The sequence below is a fragment of the Leopardus geoffroyi genome, chromosome D3 (genome assembly GCF_018350155.1).
Source record: "Leopardus geoffroyi isolate Oge1 chromosome D3, O.geoffroyi_Oge1_pat1.0, whole genome shotgun sequence".
NCBI classification, from domain to species: Eukaryota; Metazoa; Chordata; class Mammalia; order Carnivora; family Felidae; genus Leopardus; species Leopardus geoffroyi.
In genome coordinates, this window is record NC_059339.1 from 14,039,659 (window position 1) to 14,057,042 (window position 17,384).

The 17,384-nt window shown below is 44.3% G+C and overlaps 1 protein-coding gene across 10 annotated transcripts in view; it reads right to left on the reverse strand.

Annotated features, from left to right (window-relative positions):
- Nucleotides 1–17,024, reverse strand: part of FBXO21 (F-box protein 21) — a 65,183-nt gene extending 48,159 nt beyond the window's left edge. For 2 of the 10 annotated variants that reach the window (XM_045459112.1, XM_045459111.1), the window contains exons 1-7: nt 16,726–16,997; nt 15,718–15,853; nt 13,323–13,417; nt 5,995–6,116; nt 2,878–3,024; nt 2,438–2,574; nt 1,215–1,351 (exon numbers count right to left, since the gene is read on the reverse strand). In XM_045459112.1, the coding sequence (XP_045315068.1) occupies nt 1,215–1,351; nt 2,438–2,574; nt 2,878–3,024; nt 5,995–6,116; nt 13,323–13,417; nt 15,718–15,853; nt 16,726–16,964 (1,013 nt within the window). In that variant the 5' untranslated portion in view covers nt 16,965–16,997. Of the gene's footprint in view, nt 1–1,214; nt 1,352–2,437; nt 2,575–2,877; nt 3,025–5,994; nt 6,117–6,356; nt 7,974–13,322; nt 13,418–15,717; nt 15,854–16,268 lie in introns of those variants that run through there. The other 8 variants (XM_045459120.1, XM_045459113.1, XM_045459114.1 and 5 more) reach the window with 8 other exon arrangements.
- Between the last annotated feature and the right edge of the window lie 360 nt (nt 17,025–17,384).

Consider the following 17,384-nt stretch of genomic DNA (forward strand, 5'->3'; position numbering starts at 1 on the left):
TGGGACAGAGAGAGACAGAGCATGAATGGGGGAGGGGCAGAGAGAGAGGGAGACACAGAATCAGAAACAGGCTCCAGGCTCTGAGCCATCAGCCCAGAGCCTGACACGGGGCTCGAACTCACGGACCGCGAGATCGTGACCTGGCTGAAGTCGGACGCTTAACCGACTGCGCCACCCAGGCGCCCCAACTAACTGGAATTTAAATAAAAACTTAAAAAAAAAAAAGTAAAAAGCAAGATTCCTTGTTAAACAAAAAGAACTCTTTGATCTGATCTGCTTTGCAACAAAAGGATTTTAAGATCCACCTAAATTCCTGAACTCCTAGTCCTACTCTTTTTTTTTTTTTTTTTTTTTTTTAAAGTTTATTTAGTTTGGGGCTGGGTGACTCAGCTGGTTAAGTGTCCGACTCCAGCTCAGGTTCGGGATCTTGTGGTTCATGAGTTCCAGCCCCATGTGGGGCTCTGTGCTGACAGCGTGGGGCCTGGAACCTGCTTCAGATTCTGTGTCTCCCTCACTCTCTGCCCCTCTCCGCTCACACACACTCTCTTTCTCCAAAATAAACAAACTTAAACATGTTTTTTAATGTTTATTCATTTTGGAGAAAGACTGTGCATGTGCAAGCGGGTGTGGGGCAGAGAGAGAGGGAGGCAGACTCCACGTGGTCTGTGCAGAGCCAGACAGTGTTTGATCTCAGGAATTGTGAGAGCGGAAATCAAGAGGCAGATCCTTAGCCCACTGAGCCATACAGGTGCTCCTCTATTCCTTTTTGGTTTTTTTAACGTTTATTTAATTTTGAGAGACAGAGACAGAGTGCGAATGAGGGAGAGGCACAGAGAGAGGGAGACACAGAAAGGAAGCAGGCTCCAGGCTGTCAGCACAGAGCCTGACTCAGGGCTTGAACTCATGAATGTGAGATCATGACCTGAGCTGAAGTCGGACGCTTAATCGACTGAGCCACCCAGGCACCCCTAGTCCTAGTCTTTATACTTACTTTTAGATGACTGTAAATTCACATGCAGCTTTAAGAAGTAATACAGAAAGATCCAGAGTGCCCTTCTCTCAGAACCAGAATACGGACACTGATGGCCAAGGAACAAGACAGCTGCCCCACCCCCCGTACCCTAGTCGACCTCTGTTCTGTTACCACACTTCCTCTCAGCACAGTGGGAGTGAATCCCAAGGACCAATCACAACATATGGCATAGGTGGCTCACCCTTCTGCACCTTGGCACCACCTTAACAAGAAGTGACTGGGGAAGTTGACAGGTTCCAGTGGGACCCCCAACTGCCGGGCAATTGTCAAGTAGAGCAGAGACATGCTGATCGGAATTCCTGTTCTTCGAATCAAAACCTGAAGGAGAAAAAAAATCCTTTAGCTTCACAGAAACGAACCTTCCCTTCTCATTCCTTCAGAGCAAGTCCTTACTAGGCACTCACTGTGCATCAGGAACGACACTAGGTTTTGTGGTTTAAGTGGATGAATATTTGCTTTTTTTTAGATCAAGGGTCTGCAAACTGCAGTCCGCAGGCCAAGTCCACCACTTGTTTCTGTACGGCCCGCATGAGAAAAGCTTTCACATTTTTTAGTGTTTAAAGAAAGTCAAAAGAATACCGTTTTGTGACACATTAAAAATTACATGAAACTCAAATTTCTATGTCCGTGTATACAGTTTCATTGGAATACAGCCGCACCCGTTTGTTTTGGTAACATCTGTGCCCCCTTTCAACTACAATGGCAGAACTAAGCAGTTGGGACACAGAGCATCTGGCTTGCCAAACCAAAAGGCCTGTTTGGCCCTTTACAGAAAAAGTCTACAGACCTGTGATCTAGGCTGTTCTTCCATTTTTTGTTTTAAGTTTCATTTATTTATTTTGAGACAAAAAGAGAGAGAATGAGCAGGGGAGGCGCAGGGGGAAAGGGAAAGAGAGACAATGCCAAGCAGGCTCCGCTCTGTCAGCGCAGATAGGCTGTTCTTCCAAAAGAATTTAAGGTCATTTCAAGGAAAGCGTATGAAACACGACAGAAAAAGATTAGCATACAGAGCAACAGAATCTGAAAACAGTGTCAAGAAGGAAGCACATAAAAACGAAGTATCAATTTGGCCAAAATGGCTGGCCAGACTTCTTCCAAGGCTTCTAGAAGCCAGTGTAGGAAAAAGATCCGATTAGTTTCACAGTTTAGTGTTCATAAGACACAAATTAACCAAAGTCAGAGAAATGTGTATTTCTAGACAGGAAATGATCAAGGGTTTTCACACAGAGGACACTATAAAGAAATAAAAATCCATAGCAATATCCTTACAGTGGAGGCAAAAGTGAGTTTCACTGGGCATTGAGAGATGAAAAGACCATGTATCTGTGCCCCAAACTATACAATTTTATCAAAAATGAGCTTTCAAAAAGACATATGATTATGTTTTAATACACCCACACTTACCTGGTGCATGTATAAGTTTAGGGCATTATAGTAATCCATTCGGTTCCCCTTAAACTTCAGCTGGTCATAAAGGACGTAGTTCATGGCGTCCAGCACCTGGCTCTGGAGTTCTATCTCCATTATCATGGAGGATTCACCTGAAACACAGAGATCTACTCTGAGGACAGAAGCACTGGCAAGGCTGTGACCAGCATCCCAAACGACCTGTCACACGCAGACACTGGCAATGTCCTAACAATACTCAGTAGGTGCTGCCAGTCCAGGGTGGAGGAAAGAATATGAAGTTCAAGTCTTTCACATTTCCAAGTGAACATGTGGTTGTGTCATTAACTGCTTCTTTGGTGACATAATGGAAACACACTACAGAATTTCTCACATTAACCAATAGCTCTGCTAGGTTTTCTTTTGCAAATACAGTTGGATCCAAAGCAATTCCACACCTGCCTTGAAGGCCAAGCTGGGGTGGCGACTGTTCATGCCCCGGAGGGTTTTGCAGACCAGCTCTACGATGTTGTCAATCTGGGCCTGGATATCTTTGAGGCTGATGTCAGAGAGAGGATTGCAGTACTGGTCAATATATACAGCGCCTGAAAATAAACAGGAATCACTGAATAAATTCCTATTTCTGCCCTCGTCCTATCAGTTGGTCACTCAGCACAGACACTTGGGGCCATCCTTCTTTCCACCACCTGCCAGATAAGCTTCATCTGTAGATGCCAGACCCTGCTGCTGATACATGGAAAAGGAGCAACCTTCTCACAACAAAGGAGTTTACACACTTTATTTTAAAAAAATAAAATAGGAGCGCCTGGGTGGGTGGCTCAGTCAGTTGAGCGTCCGGCTTCGGCTCAGGTCATGATCTCACAGTTCGTGGGTTCCAGCCCCACGTCAGGCTCTGTGCTGACAGCTCGGAGCCTGGAGCCTGCTTCGGGTTCTGTGTCTCCCTCTCTCTCTGCTCCTCCCCAGCTTGCACTGTCTCTCCCTCTCTCAAAAATAAGTAATAAACATTAAAAAAAATATTTTTTTTTAAATAAAAATAAACCAAACTCTCTCTCAAAGGTCATGGACTCTAGAAACCACGTGATATGCAGCATATTCCCATACTCTATTACAAAGAGGAATAAATGCTATAAAGGAGATCTTCCCCCAAGAACTCTGAACACTTAATGGCATAAGCCAGTTCCTTTACTTAAAAGAACATTTAAAAAGCTGAAAGCCCTCACAATGACAGATTTCCACAAACTGTACCCCTCAAAGGTGAAATAGTAAATGAACTCTGGAGACAACTATACTTCTGAATTACAGAAATAGTGACACTCAGGGGACCTGTAGCCAAAGACTTGTACAAAGTACACTGGAGACACGGTGTCTTGAAAATCACCTCTCTGCTCTTTATTATCTTGGGTCGTTTTCTTTTGTTTTGTATGTATGTATGTATGTATTTGTTTAGAATCACGTACGTATGTATTTAGAATACTAGGCAGGCTCTGCCCCGGCAGCGTGGAGCCCAATGAAGGGCTCCACACAGGGCTCGAACCCACAGGTTGTGAGATCACGACCCCAGCTGAAGTCAAGAGTCAGACGCCTACATGACTGAGCCACCCAGGCGCCCCGACCTTAGGTCATTTTCTAACCAGATGCCAAAGGGCTAACTTGATCATTTGGTTATGAAACAATTTCACTTGGGAAGCTGCAGTTATTGCTTTTTTTTTTAAGTCATTTTAAATTCAAGTCATTTAAATTCAGTTTAGGATCTTGACCCCCTACTCAACATCCCAAAGGAGCTGAAGGCAGTGAACAAGAGCTGGGACCCCAGTGCTAATTTTGCCACTAGCCAGGGATTGGCTCCTGGGCTTCCTCGGGATGGAGTTTCCTCACCTGCTGGCTGCAGGACTTCTCCAAAGTCCATTCCATCCTAATGCTATGATTCCTAGACTTCGTTAATAGTTATCAGATTATTCTTGTCAGTCACCAAGAATCAAAACCTTGGAGCCAACTTCCTGCTCAATCACTTAAAAACTTTCAATGGCTACCCAGTGCCTACAGTACTGATTGGATGAGTTATGGAAAACCATGTTACTTTGTATTTGGAAGATGAAAAAGAAGCAATCGTCTCTATAAATAAGCTACAGAAAACACACCCTGTTAAACTGTTCCTGACTGCAGAATGAACAGAAGAGTGGGGACTCTCAACTCCAGTACACATAGAAAATTCCAGGGTGATAAGGCTGTTTGATTTTAATCAACCGAAACAGATTTTTCACTTCCTTCTGGATATGAGACTTTTACACAATCAGTAGGAATCCACACTGGGCACCATGGAGTATGCAGTGGATCATAATAACGTTAAAGGACCAGGGACACAAGAAAGTTGATGATCAGTTGGAGAAAAATGCCCACACCTGAAACAGACATTAACCATGGTCTACGAGTCAATCTACTGCATCCCTCCCGAGGCAAGTAAAATCTGCACGCGTTGCAGTAGTCAGCAGAAACTCATCGGAAGTTACACAGGACCTGAACTCTTGCGGGCAAGCAGGATTTGACAGGGGGATACCACTAACGAAGATACAAAGCCAGGAGGGAGGACAACACTGGCTGGAGCAAAGGGTGTGTTTTGGAGAGTAATGGGGAAAAGTCTGGGGCTAGGGGAGGTCCGGATTACGGAAGGCACCAAAAAGCAACAACAAACAAAGGAAATCAGGTGGCCACTCGGAGTGGTGGAAAGGCCAGGTTTCGGGCTGGACTAGCACTAGGGGGTCAGAAGCCATGAGGCTCAGGGAAGCAAGTGCTACTCAGAAAGCTGCTGCTGGGAGAGCTGGTGACAGCCTGCACGACAACAGTAACAGAGCGGGGACATGACCACGGAAATGCTGGCAAGGAAGAAAACCGGCAAACTGGGTAAATTGTGGGGAGCAGGGAATGAAAGTGAACGGACAGGCATATCTGTACTCCATAACCATGACTTACGGGAGCGTTTGTGTGATACGCTAGGAATTTAAATTAGTTAAAAGAAAAAATTAAGTCACATTTTGTTCTTGCCCGACTTAGCAGGAACAGAAAGTTATTCCCTTCACTGCGTCCATCCACTCGACTTCTTCCTCCTCACTTCTCATTATGAACAAGCAGACTCACTGATGCGCGAGGGCACTTCGTCCTCCTTAAACTCCAACCAGGGAGGTGAAGGGATCTGCATGAGGTCCCATGGAGACAAAACTGGATACATTTATTTCTGATTCGGAAATGACGCTTGAAAGCTTAGACAAACAGGGAATTTAACCTCATTAGCTAAAATATCAGCCTCGTGCTTTGAACTGATGGTGCATCTTCAGAAGGCGCTGTCTTGCTTCAGCTGATGGCCAAATATTCTGGCAAAATGAGCTCTAGGGTGAGCAGTTCTGCCTACCTAAGTGATCAGACCACACAATCCCACCTCCAGAAGCCCACGCGGCCTGGCCCGGTCCATGTTTCCACTGCTCCACCCTTGGGGATGGTATCCACTACTGCTGAGAGCGACAACTTAGCTGCCTATTGGAAGATCATTGCTGAGATCTCACCTTCAAGGTACGATTCATAGTCATCAGGCTGCTGAAGAAATGCCTTTAGGTTATTTAAAATTTTCTGTTGGCGTAGGTAGTAAAGAATTTTTTTAGCGTAGTACTTCCAAGTCAGAGCTTTTCTGGAAAACAAACAAACAAGCCAATGAGAATCAAGACACTATAAAAACCTCCGATTACTTTTTTTTTTTTACTTCCCTTCACACTAATTACAGCATGTAAAGAGTCTACTTAACAAGAAGAATATAATTGGTTCATGACCACACAGCACTTGTTATCACAGAAGCAGACAACACAATTTAGGACTTTGCGTCTGTAATGTAACACTGAATCAGTAGTGCTGAAATCCAAGAAACACTGACCTGCGTGGCTTCAGATTGACTAAAAGGAAATCCAAGAGAAACCTGAAGAGCTGGGGCTTTTCAGCTGGGGCTGAAAAGTTGGTGGAGGCTCAGGAGCTAGGGGTGAGGCGTCTGGAATCCTTTGCTGGCCGCTGGGCACCTGCCTCAGGGAACTCAGGCCCTGGGCGGCTGACTTTCTCTACGATCACTGCCATGGTGATCTCGTCCAGTCTCATGGTTTCAAATATTGTTTCTGGCAGCCTTCAACTTATTTCCCAGAACACACTTCTCCTTACGTGCAACTGCTACTCCACATCCCCGCTTGGATATCCAGTGAGCTCCTGAAATGTCTCGGGTGAACGCGACTCTGCTGCTGCAGTCACGCCGCAAACCTTGGGGCCATCCTGCCCTCCTTGCTGGCCTGCTCTCGCAGACCATTCCAGCCATCCACCAGAGCTATCAGTTCTATCTTCAGCATGTATCGGACAGGTGAACACTTCTCACTAGCTCATCTGCGTCCTCACTGAGCTTCCACTTCAAATCCTGCCCTTCCACACGGCAGCCAGAGCGCTTCAGTTCACATGTTAAGTCAAGGCACAAAAATCCCGTACCCAAGTCTCCAGGGGGTTTCCACCTCGCTCAAAGTAAAAGCTCCAGTCCTAACGACGGTGCCTTAAACTCTTGCCCCATGACCTAACCTCAATTCCTGCTATTCCCCATCTCTGCCCGGCCTCCAGCCACACTGGCTTCCCTGCTGTGCCATCGTGCTCTGTGGTGCTCACCTGGGGCCTCAGCACTCTCAGGTCCTTGACTGGAAGGTTCATTCCCTGGAGATTTGCAACCTCCACCCTTACCTCCTTTCAGGTTTTCATCAAATGCCATTTTGAGTAAGGCCTTCTCCCCTCTCCCCGCTTCACCCTCTTGCCTGGTTAGTATCTGTCTAGAGCCCCTTCTCCTCTTCTAATGTACTAAATCATCTTACTAGGTTAGTGACTAACCCCCACTGGAAGGTAAGCCCCACAGATGCAGTGCTTTTTGTGTTGTTCACCGCTGTATCCTCAGTGCCTGGGATAGGTCTGGCACACAGCAGAAGCTCAACAAATACTTGCTAGTGGATGAGATACTTCACCAGACATACCAAATGTACATGGGGATCATGGGAAACAGGGTGACAGTGATTACTTTATCTGCGTGACTTCAGAAAGAAAGGCCTCTCACTCTTCAGTTAGTAAATGACTGTCAGCAGAGCTAGGTTCCACCAGCCTCTTAACCTTTGAGTTGTAAAGTGTGTCAATCTAGAAAAGTGCATGAAACAAGTAAGCAGCTTAATGCATTTGTATAAGGCAAACAGCCCTGTATCCACCACTCAGGCCGAGAAACTTTGCAGACACTCCAGAAGTACTCCAAGACCTTCTCCTCCCACCCACAGCAATCACAACCCGCACCTCCATGCTCATCACTGCCTCACCAAACATACAGCCCTAAACTCTCTAGCCAGTTTTGAGGTCTTTCAAGTCTCTTAATCCACAGGATCCCCTCCGTCTTTTCTGTCCCTTGCACTTTATTTGCTGAAGAAACCTGGTTGTGTGACCTGAATTTCCCAGTCTGGAATCTGCTGATTGCATCCACAAGGTATAGTTTCACATGCTCTTCTGTCTTCTGAATTCCCTGCAAATTGGATGTAGAGGCTTGATCAGATTCAGATTCTGTTTATTTGGCAAGGAAGTCCTTCCATCAGGAGGCAATCACGCCTTGGCTGTCTCTCTGGTGATGTTAGCAGCCACCGCTCCTCAGTGCCCAGGTCTGTTAACTCGTTAGAGGTCGCAAAGTGGTGATATTCTAATTCCACCATCCCTTCTTTATTTATTAGCCAGAGTATTCCTACAAGGAATAATTTCCTCTCATCTACTATCTGGCGCCCCCAACGGCACAATATATAGGAAAGGCGGGATAAACGCTCATGTCTTTCCTTTTACTGTTTTTCAAAATAATAATAATTTGGATTTCTATTACCCTCCAGAGGTGAACAATTAGTTGTTGCTAAGTATTATTATGAACTAGCAGAGCTAAACGCAGTTGGTGTGTTTCAACCCATTCCAGTTATTATCCACGCTACTGCTCAAATCCTATCTCTGGCCAATGGAAGCCTCTCCACGTTGGTCCCAGAACACTTACAACATGAAATATTGGTACTTCTCCTGATACCTGGTTCCAGGCTTTCAAGATTCTCCAGCCTGATCTTTTACAATTCCTGTATAAGACCTAGAATCAGCCCTTTCCCCAAAACCCTGGCTTCTTTTGATGGGAAATGGTATATTAAGACCACTGTCTGACTACTAGGGATCATCATTTCTACTAGGCTGGCTGTTGTTTCTGAACCTTTTCAATGGATAGAAATAAAAAATCTCATGTATCTATGTGTGTATATACACACACACACATACACCTACATTATTTTTAAATATACATCAGGAATTCATACTGACACTTCTAAATCAAATTCAGAACTATACAGTTTTTACCATTTTCTATTCTGTATCTATAGCTTTCTTTCTTCCAGGAATACTCTACTTATCCAGGATACCAGAGATGACTTAGAATATCACCTAGTTACTCATCTGCTTTATTCCACTTCTCTCTTAGAAACATACATATACCAAGCCTCAGAATAACGAGACCAATATATTTATCACCTTGATGAGTACTGAAAAGAGCTAAATTTATTTTGCTTACATTCTGCCCTATTCTCTGCTCAGCTTTTTAAACAGTTGTACTACATCTATATTAAAAGGGTTTACGGCCATTACATACAATACCTTCTACCCTATTAACTGTCACTTGGATGTAATCCTACAAATAAATACGGATTTGATGGTCACCATTAGTCCTCGTGTCAGTGTCTCTCTGGTTGTTTTGGTTGTCTGACACTGTCCTATTTTCTAGAACATTTCTCATGAAGGGCTCACAAGTCCCTGAGTCCTTGCAAGTTGGTAAGTTTGGGTCTGTGGTCTTTATACTTGGAAGTCAGTTTGGCTGGATATAAAAGTCCTCGGCTGACATTTTTGATCCTTGAGCATCTTAAATATGTTATTGTTTTTTCCTCTGACACAGAGCAGTTGTTGAAAAGTCTGATGATATTCTGATTTTCTTTCCCTTGTATGTGACTTCATCTTTTTTGCTTGGATGCCCAAAGGACTTTTCTTTTAAAATCCAGTAGGTTTACTGAAATGTTTCAGTGATGGTCACTCTGGGTCATTTTCTCAAGTATAGTGTATGCCATTTTTAATATGTTGTTTCAAATCTTTATTGAAGATGTACTCTTTTTAAAGACCACACAGAACACCATAAAAGCAAAATATTTTCAAATATCCAGAGATTAATGCTTTAGCATTTTTGGAAAACTATCCTTCTTCCTTTTTATACTTTCTGTATCTGCACAATAAGCATTCGCCAGGAATGAAAACAAACAGGCTCCTTCAATAATACCCAAAATATTTACAAATGTAAAGTATCCCAAAATGTTTACAAATGTGAGCATATTCCCTGTCATTTAAATACAACCCTGTCGGGGGCGCCTGGGTGGCTCAGTTGGTTGAGCGGCCGATTTCACCTCAGGTCATGATCTCACGGTCTGTGAGTTCGAGCCCTGCGTCGGCTCTGTGCTGACAGCTCAGAGCCTGGAGCCTGTTTCAGATTCTGTGTCTCCCTCTCTCTGACCCTCCCCCATTCATGCTCTGTCTCTCTCTGTCCCAAAAATAAATAAACGTTAAAAAAATTAAAAAAATAAAAATAAAAATAAATAAATAAATAAATAAATACAACCCTGTTTTAGGCTCAATTATGTCAGGCCAAGGGGTGACATATCTATGACATTTACTTCTAAAAAGACGATAACACTATACTTTTTTTTTTAATTAAAAAAAATTTTTTTAAATATTTATTTTTGAAGGAGAAAGAGACAGCATGTGAGCAGGGGACGGGCAAAGACAGTGGGAGACACAGAATCCAAAGCAGGCTTCAGGCTCTGAGTTGTCAGCACAGACCCTGATGTGGGGCTCGAACCCATGAGCTGTGATCATGACCTGAGCAGGTCAGACACTTAACTGACTAAGCCACCCAGGTGCCCCAACAGTATACTTTTTAATTGGCTGTGCCTATTTAGTCATTTTGCCAACGAGAGAGGTGAAAAAAGCAATATTTTGTTACTACTTAACATTTCTGTGAAGAGTGAATTTAAAGATCTACATGATTTTCAGCTACTTGAATTTGCTGTTTTCTGAATGTCCTCCTCCTTTGTACATTTTTCAATGTCCTCTTAGAAATTTTAAGAATTCTATCGGCTTTCTTTACAGTTTCTTTGCTCATAGGAAAGTTTATTTCTTATTGAAAAACCCTTTGTCTATATTCTTGTACTGCTTTTGTATTATCAGTCTTGGTTAAGTAGGTCTCCCTAGACTGGACACGAAGTCTATTTAATTGAGGGATTTTCATTGTGGTAACTTTTAAATTTAGGTAATTTAATCTTGTGGAACTTAATTTTGCTACATGATGTTCTAATTTCTTCCAGATGAATATTCAGTTACCTCCAATACTATTTATTAAATATGCCATCTTTCCCCCTCTGACTTTAAATAGATTATCTTCTATTCTGGGACCTGTTTCTGAATTATTATCACTGATGTCGCTCTCAACTTTCATTTAAACATTATATTGTTTTGATTACAGCTAGCTTTATCATATGCCTTATCATCTAGTGATGCAAGTCTTACATCATGATTATTTAAAAATGTTTTTTTCTGGCTTTTCTAGTGAATTTATTGTTCTCAATATATTTTATGCCAATATTATCCAGTTAAAACACACACACAAAAAAAACCCTCCTGTCCCCAAACTCTTTTTGGAACTGAAATGGAATGGTACTAGGGTTATGTGTTAATTTTAGAAGAACTGACATTTTTGTGATAATAAGTCTCCCCACCCAAGGACACGCTATCTTTTATGTTTTTCAATAACCTTCTATAGCCTGACCTCGGACACTCATTCCTACGAGCCTATTACTTAGAAATGACACCACAGGGGCGCCTGGGTGGCTCAGTCGGTTAAGCGTCCGACTTCAGCCAGGTCACGATCTCGCGGTCCGTGAGTTCGAGCCCCGCGTCGGGCTCTGGGCTGATGGCTCAGAGCCTGGAGCCTGTTTCCGATTCTGTGTCTCCCTCTCTCTCTGCCCCTCCCCCGTTCATGCTCTGTCTCTCTGTCTCAAAAAAATAAATAAAAACGAAAAAAAAAAAAAAAAAAAAAAGAAATGACACCACAAAAAACATCACCCTCCTCAGCAACATAAGATGGAGAAGATAGTGGTTACTCATCGATAGCAGGGTAGTTAAATAAACTGTGGTACATACTGTAAAACAGTAAACGGCCGTTAATAAAATGATTAGATTTCCACAAGGTAATGCTGAACGAGAAAAAAAAGATACAGGAAAGTACCTAGTTAATGATCACAATTTTGTGAAATAACGATGTGCTCCCATCCCCACGTATGTTGATGTATATTGGCATGAGGAACACAACCTAAGTTGGCAACCTAAGTTAATTACAGGGGCAGGGCTGGGAAACAACACAAATGGAGGGAGTAAGGAGCAAGGGAGAAACAGCATAAGCAAAAAGAAACACAGTCTGCACTCAACATCAAATCAAAACTAAAATAACTTGGGGCGCCTGGGTGGCTCAGTCGGTTGAGCCTCTGACTTCGGCTCAGGCCATGGTCTCGCAGTTCGTAAGTTCGAGCCCGCGTTGGGCTCTGTGCTAACAAACAGCTCAGAGCCTGGAACCTGCTTCGGATTCTGTGTGTGTCTCTCTCTCCCCGTCCCCTGCTCATGCTCTGCCTCTCTCTGTCTCTCAAGGACAAATAAATGTTTAAAAAAAAATTTAAAAAAACTAAAATAACTAATAAACAGTATATATGTTACATTTATGTATTTTAAAGTATATGCATATATATGTAAAAAAGACAGGCCAGCTTTTATTTTTAAGGCTGCACAATGCTGACTATTAGATCATACTTTAATTCATTTATAGATAAACCAAAATAGAAACGGAAAAATGACCTCTGCATCTGAACTCATCCAAGGCCTAGAATAGTGGCACATCTTACCTCTCCCCTACAGTTGTTCCACTGATAGACATTTCTCTTTCCTAAATCTCTTTAAAAACAGCAAGAAGAATACCTTACTTCTTGTTTGTGAGACATATCACAGTGAGCTCTCTTAAGGAAGATGCTAAGCTACATTTCTACCTTCCATCACTAATAGTTTCCAAACTGTTAGAGCAGAAAATCTTTTTCACAGGTATGTTACACTGGAAGCCAAGTCATCTTTTTAGGTAAACTGGAAATTAACCTTCACAGCAGAAAATAGAAGGCATAAACATTTTTAAGCAACAACCAAGAGATGATGGATTCTTCTTGATCAGGAGACATAAAAGAAGGACTCAACCAGATACCTAGAATGTTCATAGCCAAAGTAAGATGACTTCTTACCCAAATTCAGAAATTGTTAAAAAAAAACAAAAAACATCCATTAAGACATGCCTAAGAAATTAAAAAAAAAAAACAAAAAACCAACCCATAACAGACAAATTCAGTGATGGTGGATGGAGAGGTCATAACAAAGAAAGAGTAGTTTATATTACTAAATGGCATAACAGACACAAGTTCCCAGAGCCCTGTATGTGACCCACAGTGGGAACAAATACACATTCTCTTTTCTTCCCAGAAAGATTTTTGTAAGGTTTATTTAAATATCAATTGTCTCAGTGTATTTATATTATTTACACAGAATTTTTCAAAAATATAATTACAGCAAGACATGAAAGATTTGGAAGCACATGTCCCAGGGCTCGGCCACATACAAATTATAGCAGTTAATTCTGGGCATTATTATTAGAACAAACAAACAAAAAACAATCCCTGCTAAAACTATGACTTACCTTCCTTCCATATTTAGGATACACACCAGTTCATCCTCAAAAAATATCTCTGGTCCCTCAAGATTCTCTATGTCACTAAAACCATTACAAGGGACCTATGAAGAAGACATATACAAACAGGCCTCAGTCACAGGCAACAGTGCTGTCACTCTCATACACAAATCTGAGATACAAAGATGCTCATGTTCGTGGCAGTGGTCACTGCTATCCTACGCTATCTTGTACCACTCACCATGGCTGGAAAGTAATGTCCAGCATCAATAATTTGTTCAGATTTTATTGTCAATTGTACATTAATTATATTTTCATAGTCTGTAGCTTCAGTATCATAATTCACAATGATTTCATGCAATTTATGAGGCAGTCAAGTAGGAGCAGAGACCCAGAGAGAGAAGTCTAGTACTTTGGGCAAGTAGCTCAACTCACTGGGCCTATTTTCTCCTCTGTAAATTTAGGTGATGGTACCAATGAGCTTTAACATTTTATTAATTCTTCCACTTTTTTTTTTAACACTTTTTTTTTTTTTAACACTTTTTTATTTTTTGAGAGACAGAGCATGAGAAGGGGAGGGGCAGAGAAAAGGGGGGAGACACAGAACCTGAAGCAGGCTCCAGGCTCTGAGCTGTCAGCACAGAGCCCGATGCGGAGCTCCAACTCACGAGCCGAGCTGTGAGATCATGACCTGAGCTGAAGTCAGACGCTTAACTGACTGAGCCACCCAGGCGCCCCCCACTTGGTTTTAAAAGTAGCCAGGAAATTTCATGTCAACCTGTGTGCATGCAGAGAACACAGGAATAGAAAGGTCCTGAGCCAAAGTAATCATTCGCCCACTGATCAATCTTAAGTATATTCCTACTATGTTCAAAGTCTTTGACATACTTCTAATTAGGCAGTGGTACAGGGAAAGAGGGAGCTAAGGAAAAAACATAACAATTCATCATTATTGGACAAACACACAGGCTGTTAAAAATGCACACAAAACCAGTTGGACTAGAAGTAGGAGTTGCAAACCAGCAGCCCATGACAAAGTGCATCAAATGTATCTAGCACCCACAAACAATTTGTACCAGTTTTTAAAATATGGTATGAATGCTTTCAGCCAGGACATGGCTCATCCAGAACATAAACTATCCATCCTAATATCAACGAACGTTTATTTATAGAAATGAATTATACTGGGGAGTATCTAGTTTTATTCTCCACAGAAGAATAAGTTCAAATTTGTCCAAAGTTCAAATTTTCCCCTTCAAAACTTGAAAAGCCTTGAAAACACTCTGCATGTATGAACTCTATGAAGTAATATTAATTAACATTAGAAAACAGGAATTGATCGGGGTGCTTTGCTGGCTCAGTCGGTAGAGCATGCAACTCTTGATCCTGGGGTTGTAAATTCAAGCCCCATATAGAGTGTAGAGATTACTTAAAAATAAAATCTTGAAAGAAAGAAAGAAAGAAAGAAAAGAAAAGAGGAATTAATCTTCGGTAAACCATGATAGTAAAATAAATCAGGGGTGCCTGGCTGGCTCATTTGGTAGAGCATGTGAGTCTTGATCTCAGGGGTCATGAGTTCAAGCCCCCCACTGGGCGTACAGTTTACTTTAAAAAAAAAAAAAAAAAAAAACCCAAAAATAAATAAATCAGACTGGCTCTACTTCCAGACCTCCCCCAACCCCTGTACTAAGAAATAAATTTAAAAGATTAGTGTGAACTACTTCCCAGAGTTACAAAAAGAACCAGGACCTGATACAGAAATTCTGAGACACTTTGTGGGAAAACACAAACAACAAAACCCCATGCATTTCAGCAATATTAAGAAAAACAACAAGGACACAAAAACTTTTCGGGGATTATGATATGTAATGTAAGATAATTTAGCTGAGGGAATAATAATTTGATTTACAGATCGCTTCTAATCCTCTGCTACCTTAACAAATAGTGCTATTCACCACGGGTTAGAATCTTCAAAGCCACAGAGAAGAAAAACTGTGTTAATTTCGTCAACCCTTCCGGGAAAACTACTGGGTGAAATCTGTACAGCGTTCAATCACTGATGATTCCCCAACTCAAGGGGAGGCTCCGAAAAATAGGTTTAACCCCCTTGCAGGGAAAGAATGCTGATCTGGATTCCCTCTACATTGTGCTGCAGTTCCGTCCCTCCCCCTCCAGCCCCATTCTCTCGCAGGCTTTAGAAAAGTAAAGCTGGCAGGGACAAATGGCTTCGTGTTGTTGGATAGGAGGAAAAGGACACAATGACTCTTGCGGCCATCTAAGTGAGTAAGGGATTGTGAGGACTGAAAAACGGATACGGAAAAGAGCTGGATGAGCTAAAGCCTCCAGACCCAGACACATGCACCACGGTAGGCAAAAGCCGGGAGCTACATCAACAGATCCTTACGTGCTCTGAAAAGAACCTCTTTGAGAAGGAGGCTACAATCTTCCGGGCTTCTAACCCAGCTTTCTGCCGAACTTTATACTCCTCCAACCAATTGACGTAGTCGGTGGGGCTGTAGTGTTTCATAAGGGAAGGCCACCTACAAGGAGAGAAACACCCCCTCAGCTTCACAGAGACTCAAAGGCAGACACGCGAAATCAAAGGCAGCCTTGAGACACAGGGAAAGAGCAGTATGGTTTAGCGGCACTAGGGGCCCTGGCGATGGACCCCGTTCAAATCTCCACCCGGCACGCACGCACTCGCTCGCGGCGTGACCTTGGCGTAGCAGTAGGAATGCTGTGTCTCCGCTCCCCATCTATAAAATGGGGCCAGTTGCAGCAACAATAACAGTGACGACAAGGGCTGCTAACATTTCCTGCGCGCCTCCCAAGAGCCGGGCCCCGCGTAAATGCTCCTTACATATCATCTCATTTAATAACTAACAGCAAAAGGTAGGTCTAATTATCACCGCCTAAAGTCGATGCATGAGGCTCAAAAGGAAGGGAAGTCGCTACCCCGCAAGGTCACACGGCGAGTGTGCCAGGGCCAGATTTATCCGCGGTCCCACATCGAAATCTGTGCTCTCCGCCCGCAAGCAGGGGATGCTGCGTCCGCTTCCTCCAAGGGCTGTTAAGATCATTGCATCGCCGGATCCATGTAAACATTTTAACTCGGAGTCGGGCACAAAGAAGCGCGCGGGATGGATCAGCAGGGATCCTACCGTCGTGACCCTCTAAGGCGGGCCCGGCTGCCGGGCGCTTCCCGATGCGCAATTTGGGCAGCGGCGTGGACCCGAGGGGCCCGGGGAGCCGGCGGCCTGGAGGCCTTTGTCTGTCGGTCCGCGGGCAGGGGTCCGGGGGTGGCCTCCGGGGAGGGGTCCGCGCGCGAGCAGGGAGGCGGCGGCGCGGGCCGGCCAGGCCCGGGCCCAGGGGGCGCAGGGCGGGGGCGCGGGCGGCGGGGCGGCCGGCTCACCTCACCCGGAACTGCTCCTTCCACACCTTCCCGCTACTCTGGCACAGCTCGCGCAGCCGCCGGCAGGTGCTGGAGACGCGGCCGATGTCGGCGGCCGTCAGCGAGCCGCTGCACAGGATGTACTCCAGCACCTCGCCGGGCAGGTTGACGAGGCAGCTGAGGCCCGCCGCCTCGGGCGCGGCCTCCTCCGCCAGCGCCGGCACCACCTCCATCGCGCTGTCGACCGCTGCCGCCGCCATCTTGTCCGCGTACCTGGGCCCGCCGCGCGCGCGCGCCAGGGCCCTCCGCTTCGCCCCGCCCACCCGCCTCGAGGGGCCGGGCCCCAGGTCGCCCCGCCCACACCCGTGGCCACCCCCCCCCCCCCCCCCCCGCCCGCCCGCCCGCCCGCGACGCGGGCCACGGCTGACCCAGGGAAACCCGTTCTTACAAACCAGCTGTGCTGTGGGCCCTGCGGCTGCGAACCAGCGATCAAAGCAGATTCCCTTTTTGGTTATGTGTCCGGAGCGCTTCCTGTGCATGAGCTCATCAGATCTTCCCAATAACCCTATCAACTTTTATCGCCTTGAGTTACAGATGGGGAAACTGAGCTTCAGGGAGATAAACGGACTTACTCAGAATCCCGTGTCCTAGATGTTAATTCAGATCCGCTTGGCTTGTGC